The sequence below is a fragment of the Brachyhypopomus gauderio genome, chromosome 18, assembly GCF_052324685.1.
Source record: "Brachyhypopomus gauderio isolate BG-103 chromosome 18, BGAUD_0.2, whole genome shotgun sequence".
Taxonomy (NCBI): domain Eukaryota; kingdom Metazoa; phylum Chordata; class Actinopteri; order Gymnotiformes; family Hypopomidae; genus Brachyhypopomus; species Brachyhypopomus gauderio.
In genome coordinates, this window is record NC_135228.1 from 7917733 (window position 1) to 7945000 (window position 27268).

Below are 27268 nucleotides of genomic sequence, written 5' to 3' on the forward strand. Positions count from 1 at the left end.
ACAGCTGCATCGTCTGGCGGGTTTAAGATTGTGAATTAGTGGAGTGTCGCTTGGTTGAAATGTTTCTTCTAGAAGATTCAAGACATCCTTGAATATTTAATTCTATCGTCGCCCGAGATGCGTTAGTCTCCCCTCAAACTGAAATCCACCCCGGTTTGCTGGTTACTCCAAATATATTATATTTAGCGATGACGGGGGAACATAAACATGTAAAACCCGGAAACACACCCGAAAGGTCCGCACGTTTTGTGCCGTTGAGAGTCACCGTGTGCCGGGCCAACTCCGTCAGAGGCGACGCGGTTAGCGGGCTCGGTGTCGTCACGTTTCGCAAACACAGACACGTTGTTTAAAATCTTCTCGGATTTTATTGGATTATTAATTTCTGAACGAATTTGCGCAGACGGCCGACAGACGCGACGCCAGAGACACTCGTGTTTGATTTGCAAGTCCTCGCTGCTGTAGGCGGAGCAGTGGCGTCGGTCCCGCTGTAGCGTGTGCGGTACCGTTCCGGTGGGTCTCACCGCCTCGGCTGTAACTAGTTCACAGACTGCGTGCGGGTGTCGGTGGACGCGGCATGGAGGTTTTGTGGATGCTACCACTGCTTTTGGTCCCGGTATTATTCTGGACCAGCAGCACGTTTGTCTTTTATTTCAAGAAGTGTTTCTACGTGGCGTACATGATGCTGCTGGCCATGATCGCCATCCCGATTTGTATTCTGAAATGCGGCGGCAGAGACATAGAAAACATGAGGTGAGTTACCAGCGCGGGTCATGGCCGTTATCTCGAACCCTCAAAGAGATAGTCGGCGTGTTAAGACACGTTTAAGCGTTAAACGCGAACAGAGTGAACTGGTGTTTCAGTGTGAAAAGAGTGAACTGGTGTTTCAGTGTGAAAAGAGTGAACTGGTGGTTTCAGTGTGAAAAGAGTGAACTGGTGGTTTCAGTGTGAAAAGAGTGAACTGGTGTTTTCAGTGTGAAAAGAGTGAACTGGTGTTTTCAGTGTGAAAAGAGTGAACTGGTGTTTTCAGTGTGAAAAGAGTGAACTGGTGGTTTCAGTGTGAAAAGAGTGAACTGGTGGTTTCAGTGTGAAAAGAGTGAACTGGTGGTTTCAGTGTGAAAAGAGTGAACTGGTGGTTTCAGTGTGAAAAGAGTGAACTGGTGTTTTCAGCGTGTGTATGAGACCCTCAAGCTAGCATGTTAGCTTGCTAGCTAGCAACCGTTTCCATAATAACGCTCCAGATCTTTTAGCTTCATATAATGGGCAACAAGCTCTTGCTCAACGACAAAGTGGCACACGGACACAGCCGCTACGTTTTTGTACCGTCGGACGTGTGTGTGTTGTGTGTTTGTGTTCGTGTTGTGCGTCTGTCCGGGTATCTAGCATCCGTTAATCTGGACAGATGTTGCCCACGTACGCGACTCCTGCACCCCGCAGACGGCCGGTCCGCTACCGGGGTCACCGGTGCTCAAGTGTGGGCTCTGGGGCGGGTGTCTTCACCACTGTGGCTCGCTAATGGGACTGTGTGGTGTTGGACGGGTTTGTTTTATTCATATATAGTCCAGGCTAGTGTTTGCTTGATGTTAAAGGCCCTCAGCACGCCACAGCTGGCCATAAAGGGAACCGCCGAATAACAGTAACGACACAACGAGTCATTCAGTGCCGTGTTGGCCAACTGACACGAGCGGCCACGTCCGAGTCTGTGTGTTCTTTGTGTCCTTTGCAGAACTATTAAGAGATGGACTGAAATGCGTACAATGTAACGAAATTAAAATGTCATGTCCTCACTGTTGGTTGATAACGCGTTATGTTAATGTTTTTATGCTCAACTGGTGTAACTAACGTCCAAAAAAATCTGCCGGAAAGGGAGTTGAACACATTCAGCGAGTGATGGACACGCCGACAGATGATCGATAGAATTGCGGATTGTACCGAATCGGGTCTAATCGATCTGCGTGTCAGTCGTGTAAACTCTTTAGCGTTTCTGATTCTCTCGTATCGAGTGGCAGTTTCGAGTTTCCAGGTTAGTTTACATGCAACCGCATGTATGAAATACCCGCAGAATCCCGGATCTCTTTATTTCCCAGATAACGAGACAATTAAAGCCGTAACGTTCACCATTCTCGCCCTAAAAGCAGAAACAGATCATTTGTGTTACACAGGGTGGAACGTGCTTTACTTCCTAAAACTTTGAGCCAAGAGTTTGTGCACGCAAAGATTACGAGTCCAGTGTGTAGTACAGAGATTTTTTATAGTGTGAAGACAGTTTTCTAGGTCAGATGGCCATTTTTAGTAGTAATTAACATTCACTAGCCCTTCTGTCTCTTCTTGGCCTAAGGTAACCCGATTAATATTTTAAATCACCTGTGTATTGTGTCAGACATTATCAGCACTCGGCATCATAGTGATACACAGGTGAAGCCAGGTGTGTCAGTAATGGACTCTGGTAAAGTCAGGTTGAAGTGGCTTGTTGAACTCTGGCAGCGTTACCTGGTATGTGTTCTCTACCCTGGAGGTGGTGCTTCAGAAGGTGGAGTGGATTGAGTGTCCAGTGGGGCAATACCAATGGACTGATGTCAGTGGCCCCTTGCCAGGTGTGTGTGTGTGTGTGTGTGTGTGTGAGAGAGAGAGAGTTTGAGAGATGCAGAGCTTGCTCTCTTCTGTTAATAGAATGTGTTTCAGTGAGTAAGATATGTGCCTGTGTATTTGGAGCTTGACCTGTGTGTGTTTGTACATGTATGTGTGTGAGACAGAAAGAGATTGTGGTGTCTTGTTGCATCAACACTTCTCTTTAACCTAGAGGTTGTTTAGAAACTGGAGCCTCTCTGTGTGTCTGTCTTTCCATTTTCTCCCACTCTATCTCCCTGTCTCCCTCCATCTGTCTTTCCTGTGTCATAAATGTTGCGTGAGCCAAGTAGAGGAAGGAATAAGAATAAAAATAAAGAAGGTTAAGGAGTGATGATCGGAGGGAGATAGGAGGAGAGATGTGTGGAGAGAGAGAAAACAGACAGAGGGGTCATATTCAATGAGTTTACACAACAGTGTTGCCAGAACGGGCTCACCTCCGCATGTCTGTCCTCTGTGTGTGTGTGTGTGCTGGACTGGAATGGGGTTTTCATTGGCTAATGCCAATAACTGACATATAATACTGATAGCATGTTGCTGAGTGTCTTAATTAGCAGTCTGATAATTGTTTGACTATGTGTGTGTCTGGGATTGCACACGTATTTGCTTCATGGCCTTTCCCTACGCTGACGTGTCCCACAAACACTTCCTGCTCTTCAGAAGATAAATATGTCCTCCCAGAATTGTTTACATACAGTATTCATGAAGTCCAGGCTTGTTGAGTTGCAAAGTCAAACAGAAATGTAACAGTTTACACCTACCTTTCCTGCACATTTAACAACCCATATTCTGCCTTAATGACTCATTCAGTGTTCCTCCTGTGTTTAAACAACTTTTATTTACAGATGCATTAGCCAACTGCCAACTGCTGATCCAAATACAAATATTTCCCATTACACACACCCAGTGCTAGGGAATTCTGGGTAATGTAATGTCTGTGCCTTCTGGGCCAAGGTGGAACTTGGACTTCCTTTAGATAAGAAAGTGCTTGAGATGGACAATGTTTGTAGAGTGTTCTTGTCCAGGTTGCTTAAATGGTTTTATTTTATTTTTTGCTTTTCTTCTGCTGTGGCAGAGCAACAGGCAGTCTCATATTTGGATGATCTACAGAGATCAGGAAGGATACTGCTACGTCTATACCTGTAGTGTTCAGATGTTCTCCTGAGGGCATGCAGGCGGGGTCACAATCCTTGCAGTGTCCCTTGGTTGGATTTAATGCTTCAACAACGTGATTTTCAAACTGTGATAGTGAAGATGTTAAAAAATAAAGTCGTAACAATGAGATCAGACAGTGGTTCACAGAGAGAAGAGCTCAGACGACAAATGTGGAAATATCACTTTAGTGATACAGTAAAATGAACTGAAATGCACATGCAGTGAGCTCCAGTGTTTATGGCACAGTCTATAGTCCAACACTATAGTCTATAGTCTAACACAGTCTATAGTCCAACACTATAGTCTATAGTCTAACACAGTCTATAGTCCAACCGAGAGACGACACAGTAAATGAGGCCCACAACTAAAGTGGAGCCTGTGATCTGGAACTGATCTAGATTTGAAAAGTCAGGTGTGGCGTACATGAATGTAATATTAATGTAAATGTATTTCAAAAGCCAACCAAAAGAAGCAGCACGTTACATTTGATGCAGCACACGAGCTATGACACAAACACAAATACGAGCTGCCAACACCCAAAACTAGCTGCTTCCTTTCCTACTGTTCCTCGTGACAGGACGAGCTGCCGTTGGAAGATGTGACCGATGTAGTGGCAGTTCATGTCAGGAAAAACTATAGGCAAAGTTTTTTGTTGAATGGGTTTTTTTAAGCTTCTTATATTGCTTTTTACAGCCAAAGTCTATTCCTATAAAAAAGACATTTGAGACGTTTGAGTATTCATTTTTCATTATGTAAGGACCAAAAAAAATATCGTAAACAAGAATCGTCCATGAGTTTGAAGAAATGAGGATTTGATTTTGTGGCTGTATCATTCAGCCATAGTGCTGCATAGCTTACAGATGGAGGTACCTGCCTGGCTGCGTGATGTGTTGGAGAGGGTATATGGGTGGAGCTATGGTTCTGGAAGACTATGCTACCTTCATTTACACCGCAACATGAGGCCAAAAGCCTGTCAAAAAGACCCCACCTGGTGGATTCATGTAGGTCAGGCTATTTGTGGTGGTGGTGGTGTGAAGAAGTAAATTTCTGGTTTGCTTGTTCAATATTGTTTGTTTTTCTCTGGAAAACCTAAATAAAAATCCATCAAAATGTAACGAAATGAATTTTGTAGTGAAAACCCCATTACCACACATGGTGGTTCTCAAGGCCTCCCTCTTCCTCTTTATTTTTCTCTTTCTCTTATATTTTTCTCTGTTTTGTGGTTATTAAAGGATGCTGTAAACTTGTGGATGTGGTGTTATGGGCCGTGTGTGTGTGTGTGTGTGTGTGTGTTTTGTGTAGCTTCTGGTTCCCCTTTTGAGTTTTATGTGTAATTCTGATACAAGAAATGTGTGTGAAATATTGTTTGTCATGTGTGCTCTGTGCACCTGTGTGTGTATGTGCGGTGTCAGGCTCCACGTGCACACACACAGCTGTCTCTGACACCATGCTGGCAGATGCTGAACCTCGCGTCTCTGCTGGTGCACTTTCACCCGTGACGCTGTGTTCGCTGTGAGCTGAGGGAGAGGAGGCGTCCAGAACCACAAGTGTGTAAAGGTCTCCAGCTGGACAGATGAAGCAGCCGTAAATCACACTTCACACCCAGACCTGGCTGGTTTAATGCGCGCTCTTGATTACGCTACTAGATTATACCGCAGGTGTGTGTGTGTGTGTGATGGCTCTGCAGTGTGGATTTAATGATTAAAATCGCTGTTGGGGAGACTTTGTGGCAGTCCTGGCTAGGGCTGCACGATTAATCGTATTTTTATCGTTATCGCGATGTGAAGTTTCACGATAAACACATCGAAAAAGCCACGATAACTCCTTGAATAACAGCAAACTCAAATTGCGTTATCCTCGTCCAGCAATAGAGGGAGCTATTCGCGCTGCAGACTATGATCACGTGACGTAAGTAGGCAAGAGGCAGAGTGAGGCAGAGTTGCCAGGTTCGCGGTTTTCACGCCAAATTGGGCTTGTTTGAAAATCCAGCCGCGTAAAAATTCTGGGGCCGCAGGGTGCGGTTTTTTGGGCTACTTTTGAGTTGGGCTACTGCGGAAGTTACAAGTCAACACTAAGAATCGATCGCAATATAATACTTAATTTGTCTCCATTTCACACTCGCAACCCCCACCCCGCCGACAACTTACACTCGCAGATTTTGTGCGGAAAACTTTTGTAGGACCTGGCAACCCTGGAGTGGGGTGAACACGCTCATCAGACACGCGATTTGGTTTAAGCCTGGTTTACACTTGATGCGGCGCGAGGGTCCGGGAGGCGAAAATAGCGTAATCGCGGTGGCTTCGCCCGTGTGCAATTGCCTCGCGCGCTGTCGATTCACGAGGTCGTGCACCTCTCGAATTTTGTAAGTTCGCGCGCGCCGCGTCTCGGCGCAATGAGAACAGTCATGTTTGCAGGGTTCATACACCTATACAAGGTGGAATTCAAGCACTTGTACGTCACTCTCAAGGTCCATTTCAATAATTCCCAGCACGTTATTGAATTAAATATTTATACATATACTCTAAATGATTCGAAATAATTCGCTTTTTTATCACATTATTTAATGTTATTATTTATTTAAAGTTCTCGCGCGCCGCGTCTCGGCGCAATGAGAACAGTCGTGTTTGCAGGGTTCATACACCTATACAAGGTGGAATTCAAGCACTTGTACGTCACTTTAAAGGTCCATTTCAATAATTCCCAGCACGTTATTGAATTAAATATGTATACATATACTCGAAATGATTCGAAATAATTCGCTTTTTTATCACATTATTTAATGGATATTTATTTTCAAAACGCCCAATCTTAACGTCTTCACGTTCTCTCATGTTTCGTCCTGGAATTACAAGAGGCTCGTATATGTTAACGTAATACAAGAGAATTGTTCAGTCAGACAGATATTTGTTGTGAAACGAAGTAGTTACAATTTCAAGCCTTTAAATACTTTAGCCTAAATTCCAGCACTTTTCAAACCTGAAACACAAAGCAACATTAAAATTGGTCAGGTAAAAGTTCATTCCCCTGTATTTGAGGGGTGTTTTTTTATACTACTAGGCCTACATATCGTTTCGGACAACACTGCAAAGAATGTGACACGGCAAGATTAAACGCTTCCGCCGTTCGCGGAGGTTTACGAGGTGTGCGGAGTCGCTCACTCGTGAAAGTATAAACCTAGATTGAATCTATTGTTGAATAAACCTGCAAAATATTTGGAATTATTCTGGATTCATTACACAGTAAAAAACAAAACAAATTAACGTGCTGCTGTTCAGAGAGACACTACATTTCTGTATTTTAATCTTAATTTATCGTGGTTCACATCGATATCGGGATATCCAACAATGTTATCGCACATCGCAATTCTAGTCCATATCGTGCACCCCTAGTCCTGGCTGTTCATTTGCTCTCTACATCAATTAGCCCCTCCCCCGCCTGCTCGAAATGAGCTGTTTCGTTTTCCCCTCTCAGCACTCCCCTCCCCTCCCCCCCATGGCTTGTTTGTGTACTACCATAATATAGGTCAGTAAAGGCAAAAGGTCTTTATGCTCTTGAATTTGGTACCAGCTAACTGGATGTAAGCATGACCTTACATGCTCATCAAGTTCCAACCACTGCCTGCCTCCAGGTTTCCAGTTAGGCTGTGATGCCCCGCCCCCCAGCCCGCCTCCCCCTCAGCCTCGACCGTGCTCGTATGCGCTGGGGGCGTAAACGCTGCTGTGATTGATTAATTAAGGGGAGGTATTGGAAGACCAGAACACTGCGATACGGGTTGAGACTTAGTGCAGGAGCTCCAGTCAGGATTTGCATTCCTGAGATGTTTCCAGAATAGTGTTAAACTCTCAGTTGCCAGAGTTTGGTAATAGTTTTAAGCTTTGAGTAGGACGTCAGTTTTTTTTGTGGTCATGTGTAAGAAGTTGGAATGTTTGTGTGTGTGTGTGTGTGTGTGTGTGTGTGTGTGTGTGTGTGTGTGTGTGTGTTTTGGGTTTGACGATACAGGGTCATCCGCTTCATGGTTCGTCACGTGAAGTACATCCTGGGTCTGCGCTTTGAGGTCAGCGGCTGGGAACACTTACAGAACGAGGGACCCTACGTTGTCATCTCCAACCACCAGTCGTCTCTCGACGTGCTGGGTACACACACACACACACACACACTGGGGTAACCTGTGTTACCATCTCGTATCACCACTCAGTTGCTGGACGTCAGACACGGCACTTAATTTCATGGCCAAAGTAATGTGACGGCACGCGCAGACGCCGTGCACGTGCCTTTGTGCGTGTGCACCTGCACAGTAGACATCCTGTCATCTCTGTCAAACCAGTGTTTCGTAATCTACGTTTTGTAATCAACATTTCATAATCTACATTTTCATAATCGTATGTCTAGGGCCGTTATCGTTAACCCTAGCTGATGTTTAGGCTGTGTGATGCCTCGAATGTGCAGATGAAGACATAAATTAACACGTACATATATATGCATATTGCATAGAATGATTAATAACACATTCAGGGTTCTGTATATGTAATTGGAAACTGGAGAAGCGGTTGTGGTGGTCACGCGCTGCTCCCCCTGCAGGCCTGATGGAGGTACTGCCAGACCGCTGCACCACCATTGCCAAGAAAGAGCTGCTGTGGGCGGGGACAGTGGGCCTGGTCTGCTGGCTGGGCGGGATCGTCTTCATCAACCGCAAAAAGACGAGCGATGCCAAGAGCGTCATGGCCGACACTGCCAAGATCATGCTGCGAGACAAGGCGAGTGCTCCCTAGTCCGGACCCCCCAGATTATTACACTGAGCAGCTATACAAGGCATGTTACACGGACAGTAAACATGAACTAAATAGTAAGTAAACTTTATGTAGCACTTTTATAAGATAGAGCTACAAAGTGGTTCTAAGAATAATAAAAATTCTTTATTAAAAGATCTCAAAAATCTATTTCTCATCTGGAGCACCAACAGTTCAGAAATATATTCAGGCGATTCCCCATGTAAAGCCTGATGGGTAAGAACCAGTATTTTAAAGTCAATCCTGAATTTCACTGTTAACCAGTCTGGTTTTTGTTCAAAGTTGAGCCATTACGATTTTGGACTATTTGACATTTTGCAATAGAAGCTTAACTATAGCACGTATTGCACTGCAAAAGTCTAAGCAAGATGAGACTAATGCAATAACTCTACAAGTCCTGAAAAGATTAAATTCTTTTGACAGGATGGAGTAAGTTTATTAATATATATTGAGAACTGTAGATTATAATCAAGGTTTTTTGATTTTTGTAATTAAAAAAAAAAGATTTTTAGTACAAGCATTTACTCTTGTGAGCAAACCAAGAGCCATCTGCAGATCTTTAGGAATGTTGTCAATGCCAATAACCAGAATTTCTATTTTATCCTCATTGAAACTTGTAATACGTCCAGGCCTTAATAGAATCATTGCACTTCAATAGGTTAGCCACTCTAACCAAGAGAGAGGTATAGCTGCATATCATCTGCATAAAAATGAAAGGAAATATTAAAACATGTTCTTAAAACTCCAAGAGGAAGCATATAAAGTGAGAATAAAATGGGGCCAAGAATGGAACCATGGAGTACACGACAAGTAATGTCCGCCACAGACTCGTACAACATTTTCAATTAGATAAATAAAATAAAAAACCAGCCTAATGCGCTCCCTGATATGCCAACCCATTCTCTAAGCCTATTTATGAAGATTGCATGATCTATTGTACTGAATGCAATACTACTGTAACATTGTAACATGCCGAAAGGCGAGTTAAATGACTTCAACACTACCTTTATGACCCCGCTGACACAATCGAATTATCTTACATTTAGGATGGTGTTACCCTATCGTTAAATAAACAGATAAGCTACCTGGTTCACCAGAGGTGGAATCGAGCCTTGAGCCTATTATCTGTGAAGAGTAACCTGCCTCGGTGACTGTGCCGGTCACACTGTGAAAGCTCAGTTACACATAAAGACAGCAAGAAGAGTCCTGCCTTGTAAACTATGATAGTTTCTCTCTCTCTCTCTCTCTCTCTCTCTCTCACACACACTCACTCTCATCATTTCATGTCACACTTTGTTATAATATCATCAGGTGAATACATGCGTGCTCACAGCAACTAAATGGAAACAGATTAATCGTGTTTGGAGAGGTGAAGAGGGTGTGAGTGTGTGTGTGCACAAGCATGCGAGCCTCAAGATATTGACCCTCTTGCTCTTTTTCTTCCCTCAAATATTCTCTCTCTCTCTCTCTAGATTAATCTGTGGGTGTTTCCTGAGGGAACAAGGAATCAAAAAGGTGATATTTTACCTTTTAAGAAGGGAGCATTCCACCTGGCAGTGCAAGCCCAGGTGAGTGTCAAACACACACACGGGCAGAAGAGATCTTGGCATGTGTAGTTGGGAGAATGAGCTATTTTGAACACCAGGGGGCACCGTTGTTCCACTAACACACACATAATCCCACCCAGACATGCTAGGTCCTCATTTAGGTTTGTTAACAGAATGCTGGATTTTCCATCTAAAATATAAGTATTCCAATAACTTGTTAATGCATTGTTTTGAACTTCACAAGATTGCTTAAATTTTCGTAGCATTGGCAGTAGTGAAATAGTTTCGCTCCCCTCTTCTGCTGTTTTTTTTACACCATCATGGGAAAAGACAGAAGAAGACAGACAGCAGTGTGTAAAGCCTGGCCAAACCAACACAGCCCAAGAAGGAATGTTAAACTGCAAACTGAACTGAACTCTCAGTACAAAGACTCTTAGACTAAGGGTTATAGGCTGTGACAATGCACCAAGCCTCACCAATTACAAAACAAATGAAAAAGACAAGTATAACGCATAACAAAATTAAAAGTGATGGCTAGCTGTTGGCAAGTGAAGCATTTACTCCCCCTCTAATGCTCACCAAAGTGGTACAATCCCACCATCTACTGTTAAAAAAAACAGCGCTGCTTCAGTTCCGGTTTGTTTAGACTGTTCCTTAAAAGAATATTTCAGCTCTATCCAAGAAAATCTCTTTCTTCAGCATCTGTGGCAGGCAGTCAACACATGGAATAATGTTCTTAGAAAAACAAATTGATTAGAAATGCATTTGGAAACTTACCAGCAGATGAATTAATTCAGTCAGTTAGTGTTTAAAATGCTACAGTGGAAATAAGGCTGGATGAAGTGGATTACAGTTCATATAATTGTCATGTGACGTTCAGTGAGAATTTTTTTTCCCAAGACAAGAATTGAAAATAGGCACCATCTAGGTTTTCTACACAATCTTCATTCAGAGGTAAAAACTATATTGTAGGCAATGATCTTCAGTATTAGACACCAATTTCTTAACTGTCACAGCAAAATGTAAGAATCTGTAATAAATCTAATTCCATATTGTGTTCCTACCAACTTTCAGAGATTAACACAATCACTTGGGCTACTGTGAATTCTCTGCCCTGCCATTGACAGAATCAAAGCATTGTATTGTGCTTATTACTGTTCTCTGTAAAACATTCAGCACAATTGGTCTTTCGCTGCTTCTAAGTAACATAAATAACATAAAAATTGGCTTTGATATGTCACCAATTGGTTCCAGAACTGCTTTCCTGAGAGACAGCCATGTGTGGCCCTAGGACACCATAAAAGAGACTTACTGCCCATAACAAAGGGTGTAGCAGAAGGCTCAGTCATAGGGCCAGTGCAGTATTTATCAGACCTACTGCCTGTAACTTAGGGTGTAGCACAAATTGTACAAATTGCCCTTCACAACCATAGATTAGTTTAGATTCTAAATTCATGCTGGTTTCACTGCTCCTAAACGGTCCTATATATATATATATATATATATATATATATATATATATATATATATATATTATTATACTTAAACACAGGATAAGATGGTAAAATATCCTATGCCACTCCCATACTCCTCACAAGGCCCTACCGCCCATCTTCTCTCCAACAACCATAACCGTACATGTTATTAACCAACCAACCACTATTAGAACACTGCAACATCTACAAACTGATACTGGCTCGGCAAGGATCCAGAAGCACAGCGTACTATGTTCATGGTCCATTGCTTCAACTGCCAAGTACTCAGATCATCACATCAACCTGGACTGACCTTCAAACAAAGCAACAACGACATCCTAAACACACACCAGTTGTTTGAGCAGAACACAACAACAGCTACAATCTGATACTGGCTCGGCAAGGATCCAGAATCACAGCGTACTATGTTCATGGTCACTTGCCTCAACTGCCAAGTACTCAGACCACAACACAGCCCTAGACAGACCTTCACGCAAAGTAACAGCGACGCCCACAACCACTTACAAGCTCTTCACTGGGGTCATCAGGTGGGCACCTCCCTTCGTTGGTGTTTCATTGATTTGAGCCCACAACACCTCCAGGAGGCTCAACGGTGAGGGCTGGCGTCCCAGCCTCACCCCCCTCAAAGCTTGCTGTTCAACCACCTTTTATGTTACCCATTTCACCTTCCCAACGTCTCACTCATAAGACCGGTCAAGCCACCTTTATGGGACATGCCCCCAAGTAGTCTGTGCCCTCTTAATCCACAGCCATTGGCTAGCTCTTTCAGCTACCACCGACAGCTCCTTCACAGCTGATCTTAGCTTTCTCCCTCTAAGGCAGAACTGTGTTAACAGCGATGTCATAGATTTAGCCACAAAGCCCCTAGCACCTACTTCTACTGGTCTTATGTGCGCCTGCCATCCGCGTTCTCGCACATTAGCCACCAAGTCAGCGTATTTTAACTTTTTCCTCTCAAATGCTTCATCAACCGCATCTTCAAATGGAACCGTTAATTCGATAAAGTAAACAATCCGTTTACTTTCCGAGTACAACACCATATCGGGCCTCAATGAAGTTACTGCTATGCACTCCGGAACCTGTAGTTTTCTCCCTATATCTACTAGAAGTTTCCAATCTCGTGCTTCACCCCACCTGCCAACATCAACGGCACAATCGCGTTCTCCTGCACATTTACCCTCCCTCACAAACCTATTTGCGTACCGATTACCAACACTAGTCAATGCATTAACCTCTAAGCGCTTCTTATCAAATAAACACGCTAGCACACTTAGAACTTGATTATGCCTCCATGTATATCGCCCCTGTGACAAACTAACATGGCATGCGGACAAAATGTGCTTTAGCGAGCCAACTCCCGTGCACAACTTACATTTAGGATCTTCACCTACCCACTGTGCGAGGTTTTGAGGAGTTGGAAGGACATCATATGTTGCTCCAAGTAGAAACTTGATGCGCCCCGCGTCCATCGCCCAAATTTCCTGCCAGGTGAGCCGCCTATTTTCTACACTCTGCCAACGAAGCCATTGGCCTTGTTTTGCCTGAGACGCTGCTAATGCACGTCGAGCATCTTCTTCCTGTTCCCTTATAAAACTCACTACCATTCGCCTTCTCTCTGGTGACGTGGCTTTATTAAATGTTTTCCATGAGTCACCTGATCCAAAGCCCGCTTTTCCACATTGGACATAGCCTACTATATCGCGCAACACTAACGCGCTTTCGGCCGCTTGCGCCGCTACCCGTGGATTCCACTTCCTCCCTACCTTAGCCACTGATGCTGCTGTTCTTACGACATTATCCTTAGATCCTAATAGAATGACCTCTCGACTCACCCTCGCACATTTAAATTCCTCAACTAAGCTAGTCATAGGTAGTTCTAGTATGCCTTTTCCATATAATGCTACACTACTTAAACAACGTGGCAAACCTAACCATTTCCTTATTGTTTTATTCAAAATCCTTTCCAACCTCTCAACCTCTGTGATAGGTACCTCATAAATTGTCAGTGGCCATCTAATACGAGGAAGCAAGCCAAACTGGATACACCATAATTTTAATTTTCCTGGTAACAGCGACTTCTCTATTCTATTAATTGCCTGCACCAATTCTGTCTTTAAGATCGCCACCTGCTCCTTATCATTTAATGCTGCACTATACCATCTGCCCAAACTTTTAACTGGCTTCTCCTGTACCGATGGTATACACTCCCCTTCCATACAAAAGCTCTCCTGCACCAACTTGCCTTTAACTATTGATATACTTCTAGATTTATTAGGCTTTACCTTCATCCTAGCCCACCTAAGATTTCCCTGTATTTTTTCCAATAACCGCCGCGTGCAAGGTACTGTCGTTGTTAGTGTTGTCATGTCATCCATGAATGCCCTAATTGGAGGTAGCCGTAACCCATCTCGCAGTCTTTCACCGCCTTCCACCCACTTTGAGGCCCTAATTATCACCTCCATGGCCATAGTAAATGCCAAAGGCGAAATGGTGCATCCGGCCATTATACCCATTTCCAACCTTTGCCATGCTGTAACAAATTCTCCTGTATTAAAACATAACTGAATATCCTCAAAGTATGCCTTAACCAGCCTAGTAATATTTGCTGGCACCTGAAAATATTCAAACGCCTTCCATATTAGGCTATGCGGCACGGACCCAAAAGCATTAGCTAGGTCTAAAAACACCACATGTAGGTCCCTACCCTCTCTCTTCGCTGCCTGGATCTGACTCCAGATCATACTACTATGTTCCAAACAACCTGCAAAACCCGGAATCCCTGCCTTTTGAACTGAGGTGTCAATTAATTTATTTGCTTTTAGGTACTCTACTAATCTCCTTGCTACTACACTAAAGAAGATTTTACCTTCTACATTAAGGAGACTTATTGGTCGAAACTGCTCTATCTCCTTGGAATCCTTTTCTTTTGGAATCAGGATGCCCACTGCTCTCCTCCACTCTTTTGGGATAGTCCCTTTTTTCCACATTATGACCATCATTCTCCACAAAAACTTCAGGACATCAGGTGCATTCTTATACACTTGATACGTCACACCATTAGGCCCTGGCGCAGATCCAGCCTTTGCATGGCGAACCACATTTTGCACTTCCTTCCACTTTGGGAGGCTGACATCCATGCAGCCCCCTATTGTGCCTACTGGTGGAATGTCTGCTGGGAGCTCCAACTCCTTGTCCTTATCCTTATCACTATACATACATTCAAAGTACTCTTCTAATACCTTTCTTTCCACATTTAGTCTACCAGACTTCTCTTTGCTAAATAAAGTCTTTACAAACCCAAAGGGATTTCTGAAGAAGGCTGCCCTAGCATGTTCCTTCTTCCTTCTCCTTTTCCTTAACACCTCTGCCCTCCTTAAAGTTGCTAACCTACTCTTCAGATCTCTCTGTAGCCAATTGATACCCTCTTTATCCTCATCCATTGCCCTCTTCCACTGTTTTCTCAGAGCTCTCAACTCCTGGACAAGCCCAGCTATTTCTACCTGTCGCCTAGATTTCACAGACTCTTGCTTTTTTTCCCTCACCTGTACTTTCCCAAACCTAGCCAATCCATACTCATAAATGACTCCACCTAATCTATTCAATTTACTTTCTGCTGACCCTTTCAGACTAGCCAGTAATCCTCTAAGATCATCATTTACGCTTCTCCAGCCTGCTTTATCTACTGCTGCGGGCCATTTTACCTTATTTCTCTGGACAAAACTCTTCTCCTTCGCCAACCTTCTGCTTCTCATCTGCTGAACCTCAGACTCATCATCCTGTATGTCTTTACTGCAGTTCACTTCCTTAGCAACAGAGGTACTGATATCCTGCGGGCTGTGGTGTACAACCTGCCGCTGGACTTCACCCGACTGATTCGAACTACTCCGTAAGAAGTACTGTTCAATGCGGTGCCCCTGCACTACCACCTCCAAACATCTCTTCTTACTTTGATGAATCCTCAGCCCTCTAAGTGACGTAACCTTCTTCCATCCACAGACACACTCCTGCATCTCACCTCCTACCGCGGCAGATACCTTTGTGCTAGAGCTTTTTCTCATTGTCGATTCCATTCCAGAGTTCGTAGCCATGTGACCATCCTGTGAGTCATCTTCCACCCCAGCTCTCGCAGACTCAAGGGGTATTGTTTTCTTAAGTCTCTTTGTAGCTCTTAAGGTTGCACGCACACGGATATTTCCGCAAGTGCCGCCATCATGAGTAGCTAGCCCATGACAGCCCCGGTGGGGTCTATTCCCCCTTGTCAGCTGTCTCTCCAAGCTGCCACAAAGACTTTCCTTTGTTGTCAACTGCCCTGTTCGCAGCGGTCACTAGGTAGCCTAGAGAATAGATTATACTTAAACACAGGATAAGATGGTAAAATATCCTATGCCACTCCCATACTCCTCACAAGGCCCTACCGCCCATCTTCTCTCCAACAACCATAACCGTACATGTTATTAACCAACCAACCACTATTAGAACACTGCAACATCTACAAACTGATACTGGCTCGGCAAGGATCCAGAAGCACAGCGTACTATGTTCATGGTCCATTGCTTCAACTGCCAAGTACTCAGATCATCACATCAACCTGGACTGACCTTCAAACAAAGCAACAACGACATCCTAAACACACACCAGTTGTTTGAGCAGAACACAACAACAGCTACAATCTGATACTGGCTCGGCAAGGATCCAGAATCACAGCGTACTATGTTCATGGTCACTTGCCTCAACTGCCAAGTACTCAGACCACAACACAGCCCTAGACAGACCTTCACGCAAAGTAACAGCGACGCCCACAACCACTTACAAGCTCTTCACTGGGGTCATCAGGTGGGCACCTCCCTTCGTTGGTGTTTCATTGATTTGAGCCCACAACACCTCCAGGAGGCTCAACGGTGAGGGCTGGCGTCCCAGCCTCACCCCCCTCAAAGCTTGCTGTTCAACCACCTTTTATGTTACCCATTTCACCTTCCCAACGTCTCACTCATAAGACCGGTCAAGCCACCTTTATGGGACATGCCCCCAAGTAGTCTGTGCCCTCTTAATCCACAGCCATTGGCTAGCTCTTTCAGCTACCACCGACAGCTCCTTCACAGCTGATCTTAGCTTTCTCCCTCTAAGGCAGAACTGTGTTAACAACGATGTCATAGATTTAGCCACAAAGCCCCTAGCACCTACTTCTACTGGTCTTATGTGCGCCTGCCATCCGCGTTCTCGCACATTAGCCACCAAGTCAGCGTATTTTAACTTTTTCCTCTCAAATGCTTCATCAACCGCGTCTTCAAATGGAACCGTTAATTCGATAAAGTAAACAATCCGTTTACTTTCCGAGTACAACACCATATCGGGCCTCAATGAAGTTACTGCTATGCACTCCGGAACCTGTAGTTTTCTCCCTATATCTACTAGAAGTTTCCAATCTCGTGCTTCACCCCACCTGCCAACATCAACGGCACAATCGCGTTCTCCTGCACATTTACCCTCCCTCACAAACCTATTTGCGTACCGATTACCAACACTAGTCAATGCATTAACCTCTAAGCGCTTCTTATCAAATAAACACGCTAGCACACTTAGAACTTGATTATGCCTCCATGTATATCGCCCCTGTGACAAACTAACATGGCATGCGGACAAAATGTGCTTTAGCGAGCCAACTCCCGTGCACAACTTACATTTAGGATCTTCACCTACCCACTGTGCGAGGTTTTGAGGAGTTGGAAGGACATCATATGTTGCTCCAAGTAGAAACTTGATGCGCCCCGCGTCCATCGCCCAAATTTCCTGCCAGGTGAGCCGCCTATTTTCTACACTCTGCCAACGAAGCCATTGGCCTTGTTTTGCCTGAGACGCTGCTAATGCACGTCGAGCATCTTCTTCCTGTTCCCTTATAAAACTCACTACCATTCGCCTTCTCTCTGGTGACGTGGCTTTATTAAATATATATATATATATATATATAAGTGGTAGGACTTTAACATGTTAATTTCGATTAATTAATTACAGGGAAATTAACGAACTAAAAAAATTAACGCAATTTAACACATGAGACACTTTTCACAGTGGAATGTTTCTCAGTGCACAAGTTCCAGACATACAGATTATATGGACGCACAATAAGATGAGCATGATGGAGATGACTGAAGAGGCTACGCTGGTGGATGGGAAATTTAAATATAAGAAACTTCCAGATGGAAGTACAAACAAAAATAGTGTTATTTGCACTTTATGTAGGAAGAAGTTCACTTATCACAGGAGCACTTCCACCCTTCGTTACCACCTCAACGCAAAACATGTTGGGGCTAACGCGCAGGTCAGTAATGATAACTTAGCTGCTAAATGTATTCCTAGTACGAGCAAACAGTGTCGCCAGTCAACACTCAACCACATGTCGGAGTTCAAATTAAGAAACAAAATGTCAAAGTCCACGTCAAACAAATTGACCAATTCACTGGCGAGCTGGATTGTTGTGGACTGTAGACCGCTCTCTGTGGTCGGAGGCTTAAGTAAGACGCGGCAAGTTTAAACGCATCCGCTGTTCGGAGGTTCGCGCTACGGTCACTCGCGAAAGTATAATCCAGGCTTTACAAGAAGTGCTGCACATTGTGTGTCAACTGATGCAAGTTACGAAGTGCCGTCCAGAATTACAATGTCGAAGAAAATCCAGCAGCTGTATGATGAGGAAAGGGAAGTAAAACAGGTTATTGTGAAGAGCGCCATGTGGCTCTGACTGGGGATCACTGGACCTCTGTTAGCAACAAGAATTATCTTGGTGTAACAGCTCATATTATAGATGATGAATGGAAGATCCAGTCATTTGCTTTGAGCATGCAGAAGACCACTTCTAGGCACTATGGAGATGCCTGTGTAGAGGACTTTATGGCTATGGCAGAGGCCTGGGAAATTACCATCTTAAATGGTATTAAAAAACATCTTCTGATTTACTTCAATTCTTCTTATTCTTCCAATATCCTGAGCAAAACTCCCAAAATTAAACAACATTTTTGGTCAGAATTTCTAGTGTTCTGAAAACTTTGCTCTGTTTTCTGCACTCATCTATTGGTCTGTGTAGTAGACTGGTAGAAAAATAAACAAGATGTTGAAGTTTATGCTTATGTTCATTGATTCATTCATCATTCAAACTTAAATTAATATTTCTCATGTTACAAAGCTTGTAATTAATTCGATAAATTTTTTTAAGGCAGATGCTATTTGCACCCGGGTATATGCAGCAGTATGTGTTATTTGCACCCGGGTATATGCAGCAGTATGTGTTATTTGCACCCGGGTGTACATAGCAGTGTGTGCTATTTGCACCCGGGTATATGCAGCAATGTGTGCTATTTGCACCTGGGTGTACATAGCAGTGTGTGCTATTTGCACCCGGGTATATGCAGCAGTGTGTGCTATTTGCACCCAACATTTTGATTTATCAAAGATTAGTACTATTCTTTTGTGTTCCATTTTACTTACAAATTATTTTACAAGAAGTGAAGATACTTTTATTTGGGGTTATGGGGTAGACCTGTTTGAATTTTGTTTTTCACTTGTGAGTCTTTTTCTTTACCATGCTTAGAATTTAAATAGCAATTTAATTATCCTAAGTCGCTTACCGCTAATGGCAGTAATCACATGGTAAATACTACATGTAATATACACTGCCAGTGATAAATAATGTTAAAACAAAATGTAACAAGTTAATATCTGTCTGTAGCACCCTGATATGTACACCACATTGTATGTGTCACGTTATGGTCCCCGACCCCTCCCTTTGGGCGTGTGTTTATGTCGTCTGCGTCAGTGGATCTCCGTGGGTGCGGTTGCGTCCTGTGATAATTCGTTTTACCTGTGGCTCGTCTCGTCATCATGTGGGGTTTATGTAGTTTGTCTATTTAATGTGCGTTCGCGCAGTGTCTTGTGCTCGTCGTTGATTGAGTCTACGTGTCTCTATATGAGTGTTAAACGTGCACTGTCTGCGCTATATGTGTAAAGACAAATAAAGTAACGTCTGTAGCGAACAGGATTCTGTGTCTCGTCCTTCACCCAGTCGCCAGCGTTACAGTATGATGTATACAAATATTCTTCCTGCCAGTACATTATCAGCCTCTTTCATTTTATTTAATTTCACAGAATGCAGAAGACAGATTTGATTTTTTAATTCATTTTTTCTGGATGGTTTGTACATTTTTTAAAGAAATAAATTGGGGTTTTTATTATTTACATCATGTTTAAATAAATTTTAATTTTGTGCATTGGATGGTAGCCCTCTTCACTCCATAATCTCAGTGCTCTCTGGAATTCCTCACAACTGTCGAAGGAGTATCCTTCACAAATGTTCTTTAGCTTTTCTTCCTTCTTGGGAGAAAACACAAATATTAGCTTATATAAAATAGTCATTACATTATAAGTCTGGCATATTGACTCTGTCATGCAAAAACCTTAATTCAAAAGGACTGTACATCTTTTGTTATACACATTCATGTCCTTTGTGTGTACTGAAACAACACAAAAATAGAGAACAAAAAGACAAAATTATATAATTTTACACAAAACTCAAAAAATAGACTGGACAAAATTGTTTTTGTAAGATAGCAATGCGACTGTCACGTAGGGCTACACCCCCCTCTCTGTCACTTGTTCCTGTCCTTGTGTCTGTGTTGTTCCCTGCGTGTCTGTCTCCATGGTTTCCCCTCGTCTGACACGCCCGTGTCATCAGTGTCTTCACCTGTGTGTCTAGTTTAGTTCTGTGTGTGTCTAGTTTAGTTCTGTGTATTTATAGTCCCAGTGTTTCACTTATCGGTTATTGGTTGTTTTGTTCTATTTGGTTAGTTTGTGCTCTTGTTATTCATGCTCTTTGGTCGTGTTGTGCTCTTGTTATTCATGCTCTTTGGTCGTGTTGTGCTCGTTATTCATGCTCTTTGTTCAGTGTTCTACGCTTTCTGGTCTGTGAGTTCTACTCATTTCGTTGCTCAGTCGTCTGTGTTTTCTGTAGCCTGATTTTCTAGTTTGTATGCGTTTACCCCGTGTTTGGTTTAAAGTGTTCGTACGGTGTCTTAGTTTAATTCTTAGTATCGTCATGCCTGTTTATTTGTCAAACCTGGATGGCTCGCCCGTTATGACCCCTGCCTGTTTGAACGACTTTGATCATGATCATTCCTCTTAATAAATCTCGCTCTCCTCAGCGTTTGTGTCCGCCTCCAAGCTCTGTAGCGCCAGTTAGTGTTGCCACCTGTCCCGGTTTTCACGTCGCTGTCCCGGTTTGTCCCGGTTTTCCTTCTTTTTAATATTCGGTCGCGGCAAAAAATAAAAATTATTTAATGTCCCGGTTTTCACTAGGTTAGTTCAAACGACTATTTAGACTGTTTCTGCACACTTGAAATCTGTCTTTTTTTTCTCGCTGTGTCCATTTTACACCCCCCACCCGGTAACACTTTACGTTCGCCACTATTATGCTCCTATTAGCTCAAAAATATATCAGTGTTCGTTGGATAATAATTCTCACACTATTTCTTAAATATATATCTTAAAATGTAAAGTTAAATTGAGTGATGGACCTTTATACATAACTATTAACCAAATTCTGCTTACCGTTTCCTACTGTCTCCGTTTCGGTTCCTTTGAATTTGCGCCTTTTCGCTCCCGCGCATTCATTGGTAGACATGCGCAGATGGGTTCGCTTTTTTTTTATTAAGGGGTGAAAATAGCCTCGCTGTGTGGCAAATGCTACTTGTACCCGGGTGCAAATAGACACTCCGTTTTTTTTAATCGCATCCCACCCCTATTATATATATATACATACATATACATACATACACATACATACATACATATCCATATCTGTGAATATAACATTAGAGGGCACAATATGAAGTGTTCACATACAGCAGTCCAGCAGGGTTATGAAATATATATATATATATATTAGGAGTGGATGCGACTATAAAGATTATACGTTTATTGGTATTTGAGGTATTTTGAAATAAAGTAAAACAAAATGTAATGAATAAAAAACAAAAATAAATAAATAAAGCTTCATTTTAAATAAAATAATAAAAATTACTTTAAAATCGTATTTGCAAACTTGATAGTAAATTAAATCCAAAATACAATGAGGAGAAAAAGTATTTGAACACCCTGCGACTTTACAAGTTCTCCCACAGAACCCCTTCATGATTTCTAAGTGGGAGAACTTGCAAAGTCACAGAGTGTTCAAATACTTATTTTCCTCACTGTATGTGGTCCTGTATCAAAATAAAAAAAAAAAAGATTTGATGCACAGTGTTGCCATAACAACTTATCTATGCATACTTATCTATGCTTGCTTGTTATGTTGCCATATTTGTCAGTTGTGATGTTCACCCCAATCGAAATGAAATTTGTCCTCAGCATTTACCCATGTGTGCAGTGATAACACTACTAGGGGGCTGTAGTACACATGTGCCCAGAGCGGTGGGCAGCCCTAGCCTGGCACTCTGGGAGCAGTTGGGGTGCCTTTCTCAAGGACACTTCAGTCATGGCCTCTGGCCTGGGAATCGAACCCTCCCAGGTTCCCTAACCGCCAGACCATGACTGCCCCACTGGTCTTATTCAGTTTGTAGACATTTAGCTGCCAGTGCACTTATGCTGTAGAGTCATCACTCAGGACCACTGGTGGCTGCACAGCCCACTGACCGTTGAATGGGCGTCTCTGGCCGTGCATGAGAACACGCGTGAGACGCTCTGTGGACGTGTGTGAGAACACGCGTGAGACACTCGGACGTGTGTGAGAACACGCGTGAGCCGTGCATGAGAACACGCGTCAGACGCTCTGTGGACGTGCATGAGAACACGCGTGAGACGCTCTGTGGACGTGTATGAGAACACGCGTGAGACACTCGGACGTGTGTGAGAACACACGTGAGCTGTGCATGAGAACACGCGTGAGACGCTCTGTGGACGTGCATGAGAACACGCGTGAGACGCTCTGTGGACGTGCATGAGAACACGCGTGAGACACTCGGACGTGTATGAGAACACGCGTGAGCCGTGCATGAGAACACGCGTGAGACGCTCTGTGGACGTGTATGAGAACACGCGTGAGACACTCGGACGTGTGTGAGAACACGCGTGAGCCGTGCATGAGAACACGCGTGAGAAGCTCTGTGGACGTGTATGAGAACACGCGTGAGACACTCTGACGTGTGTGAGAACATGCGTGAGCCGTGCATGAGAACACGCGTGAGACGCTCTGTGGACGTGCATGAGAACACGCGTGAGACGCTCTGTGGACGTGTGTGTGAACACGCGTGAGCCGTGCACCATCATATAAGCAATCCATGCCACCTGTAATTGAAGGAGACGGGCGGGGTTACCCTCCGAACCGTCACTCAGCTGGAGAAGCCTGTTGCTAATCATTGTCCACCCCCTTACAAGACCCCCTGGGCCTTCGTGTGTCTCTCAACGGACCAATCACAGTGTCTCACTTCCAACCATCTCCATTCCTGCGTTCTGGATTGACGTACTTTTGATTATTTTTACCTGTTCGTGTTTTGGTCATTTAGATTTGATAACACTTTATTGATCCAGATGGAAATTGTAGTTGCTACATTTTTTTGCATTCATTTAATATTTAATATTCTGCAAATAGTTTTGCTCAGCTGCGTTGCACTGCATGAGCATTACCTAGGTTACCTAAGTCTAAATGAAGGGTTATTGGGTCTTAAGTTACTTTCATTCCCCATAATCCTGTATTTTGCTCTTCTGCCATGATGGTAATTGTCATTTGGTCAGATTAACACAAGACGTTTTTCACTTTTATAGCTTTTTGCAATTTTCTTTATTCTTTTTCCATGTCTTGGCTGCTTATTAGTTACTTTGAGCTCCTGAGTGTCAGTCACACAGTGTTCTTATAGCCCAGACCCCAGTTCAGCAGTCCTCTCTCTCTCTCTCTCTCTCTCTCTCTCTCTCTCTCTCACTCTCTCTCTCACTCTCACACACACACACACACACACACACACAGGTCCAGGTTAGGGGAAAGCTCACAAAAGCCCTCTGCGAGTTGTAGTTGCGTAGAGGGTAGTAGTCTGGATGAATTAGAAACACGAGCCGGCTTGGGACCAGGATACGGCAATACGTGCTACTTCCACAACACGGCTCCCCTGGGCGTGCGCTCGTGCGTGTGTGCGTGCGCTCGTGCGTGTGTGCGTGCGCATGCACAGGCCTGCGTTGTCTCCCTCCCCTATGTGCATGCGCCCTGTATTGTATGACAGGATAGGCACCGAATATCTTAAGCCAAGGTAATTAAACGCAGGTGTCTGTCAGCGTTTAGGGGGGAGGGACTCAGGCCTCACTTAATGTAGACCAGACTAATGGAATCCTGATATTCTTCATTAGGTTAAAGCATCTCTGTGTCTCCGTGTCAGTTTGAAGTTATGCCTGTCTGCAGTTGTAGGATCCTCGCGGTCCTTATTTTTGATTAACAGACATATTTGTGAAAGATGTGGTCTGAGATTGCTGAGAGAGTACGCATCATTACATGTCACACTTTGTTATAATATCATCAGGTGAATACATGCGTGCTCACAGCAACTAAATAGAAACAGATTAATCGTGTTTGGAGAGGTGAAGAGGGTGTGAGTGTGTGTGTGCACAAGCATGCGAGCCTCAAGATATTGACCCTCTCTTGCTCTCTTTCTTCCCTCAAATATTCTCTCACTCTTTCTCTCTCTCATTCTCAGGCACCCATCATTCCTATCGTGTTTTCGTCCTACAGTAACTTCTACCTCCGGAAAGAGAAACAGTTCAAGTCAGGTGATGAACCTGGTGAAATGCACTACCTCCTACAAGCAGGCCAGATAGTTCACACACAGAGTTCAGGAACATTAGTATGTTAACATGCTGTCTATTAAGATGGACACGGAGTGGTCCGGTTAAATGACGATGGGCTTCTTCCTCACAGGGACGATCACTCTGAAGATCCTTCCGAAGATCGAGACGAAGGGCTTGACGACGGACGACGTGACGTCGCTCTGCGAGCAGTTGCATGGCTTGATGCGCACCTCCTTCCTGGAGATCTCCGTCCAGTCCCCTCAGAGCAACGGGCCGTCCAATCACTGAACATTCCGTGGCCCCGCCCACTCATGGCCTCTCTCAGCTGGGTTGCTCCTCAGTGGCTCAAGACATTTTTTGTCTTGCCAATGGTGGCTTGGTAGCTATGGCAACCAGATGCTTCCAGTATATTCTCCAGTGTCCACCACATACTCACTCACCCAAACTTTAGGGCGTGTGCGCACATATATGTTCGCGAGCACACACACACACACATCTTCATCTTCAGCCATACACTCAAAGTCTCATTTTCTTTCATCTCTTCTTGGGATGTCTGTGAGTTTTAGGCAGTGCAGGGGTGTGGGGTTAAATGAGGGCGTTGACCTTTTGACCTTGCTCCTCAAAGACATTGCAGTCTGTGTCCTGTGCAACTGAGCCTTGGTGCGTTGTTTTATTTTCGGTCGGTTGGCTTTTAAGTGAGAGGCTCAGTTGGGAAGCTTCTCGTGGGTGTGCGTTCCTCCCCGCATGCCTCCAGACGTGACTCTCGACCTCTGACAGATCACCAGTACCCCACCCCCGCCTTCCGCCCTTTCCCTCATACACCTGCGTCTCACGTTATGTCGTTTACGGTTCGTCACATAACTTTCTTCACATTGTGGTTTGCCACGCCTTCTTCGTTCAAGTACCGGCCAATCAGAAGCTTCCATCACCCGTCAGTTCGTGTCCCACGATGGAAAAGTCTCCTGACGTCGGATCTCCGGACGAGAAAGTTTCCATTTCTAAAACTTGGTTGTGTCAAAACTTAAAAACAGCAATCTGGATATTTCCTCAACGCAGTGACAGATTGTGGAGGTGGAAGTGCTCTAAAGTTCTGCTGTAACCTTTCGTTTCTTTCAGGCTCTTTCGAGTCTGCATGTGAACTCAAAGAACCTTTTGATCTTTTATTTTAGTTCTATTGTATGTTTGTTTTTTGTCCCCCCCCCCCCCCCCCCCCCCCCCCCAATCATCCCCCTTGTTCGGGACATGTACCTTCATGTCAGAAGGAGACATGCCGTGTCTGATTGCTCCAGAGTGCCAGCTTCTCTGTCCGTGCCGTTGTCCAAAGTGCGTGTGCTACAGGTTATACACTGCAGCAAGGTGAGCTGGTTAGTGGTCGGTCGCTGGACAGCGATTGGTCCGTGCGTCGGAGGGAAGGGTGGAGCCTGATGGCTTCACATGCAGCTCTCCACCTATCGACTGTGCCATGCTGCTGATTCTGTCCTCTATGATGCAAAGTTAAAGCTTTGAATTAATACTGGGTTGAATTCCCTTCACCATTCAATATGACGAATTCCGTGAAGAAATATCTAACACAAAATTACTTAAAATTACTTATAATGGGCAGACTATTTAGAAAGGGTTTGTGACAATAAAAAGCCGTCAAGTATTATGTACAACCTGGCCTAAAACATACATCAACGTTGATTACTAGTGTTTGAATTTAAAATCAAATTCGGCTTAATAAATGGAAAAATAAACGTGACCCGTGTTCAGTCTACAAAATGTGAAATGTTCCCTACCCTGAACATGAACGGTAGAATGTTCTCCTCGAGGTAAAACCAGGCCGTTTAAAGCTCGGTTGGAAGGTCCGTGCACACAGGTGCTGGTTGTGACTGAAACCCGAAACCTTCCAACCAGCATCCTCCAGCCAGCGTTTCTGTTCTGCGTTTGACACCGTTTGTTTTTTTTTATTACAAATAGCTAACTTGCTATTTATACAAGTACGTATGATTTGAAATAATTGTACTTGATATTTATTTGAGACATTCTTAGAAGTGTCAAATGTTCTGATGTACTTTAATGTGAGTTCCTGCTAGTGTCCTACTGGGAGGTGAGCGTGTGTCCCAGAAGAGAGCTGACCCGCTTTGTTTGTCTTTCTCTCTCCAGACTTGGCGTGTGTCTGCTCACCACTCACTATTCTCTGTAGCCCTCGTGTACATTTCAGTGTGCAGGTGTAATCCAGAAAGCACAGTTACTACTGAAGTTGAAAACACAAAGCAGTAACCTACATACACCGATGCCTCCTGTTATACGTTTTGCCTAAATTTGTATATATGTATGTTTATATATGTATATATTTATATACGTGTGTGTGTGTGAATGAAGATTCTGGGTGAATAATGAGTGTACATAAAGATATTGTACACGCAATGTAAGATACATAGAGATATTAAAAAATAGCTTCAGATGCACTTTGCTTACACAGTTGAAGAAGGACCTGTGTCCTGTTTCTCTGGAGGCTTTGTGTACTTCACTACAATTTTTAACTTCTCAGTCTCACGCACGCTCAAACACACACACATTATATATATAATTGCACATGTCTAATAAGCAGAATAATAACTAAGTCCAAATTAGAGTTGAATGTCATAATTGTGCCGCTATTGCAAAATATAAAACGGAATTTGTTGAGAAACGTATGGGTGCGCACATATATATTTTAGAACTGACTAAATAATTTAAACTCTTAAAGTGCAGTTTACAAGAAATATGGGTATTTATACTTTAACAGTCACTGCCTGTGACCCATATAATAACATGCTAACTTGGAATGTGATTGTATTAAATGTTGAAATAAACAGTTTTGATTAAA

The 27268-nt window shown here is 43.6% G+C and overlaps 1 protein-coding gene across 2 annotated transcripts; it reads left to right on the plus strand.

Moving 5' to 3' along the window:
- On the plus strand, nucleotides 1–27268 carry agpat2 (1-acylglycerol-3-phosphate O-acyltransferase 2 (lysophosphatidic acid acyltransferase, beta)). Of its 2 annotated transcripts, XM_076980266.1 has the most exons (6): nucleotides 93–750; nucleotides 7777–7910; nucleotides 8356–8531; nucleotides 10037–10132; nucleotides 24327–24399; nucleotides 24548–27268. In XM_076980266.1, the coding sequence occupies exons 1-6, from the start codon at nucleotides 575–577 to the stop codon at nucleotides 24703–24705; spliced, it is 813 nt and encodes a 270-aa protein (XP_076836381.1). In that variant the 5' UTR covers nucleotides 93–574; the 3' UTR covers nucleotides 24706–27268. The 2 variants fall into 2 exon arrangements, with proteins under 2 accessions (XP_076836382.1, XP_076836381.1); XM_076980267.1 differs by lacking the exons at nucleotides 24327–24399; nucleotides 24548–27268 and adding an exon at nucleotides 10442–10664 and having other exon boundaries at nucleotides 1–750.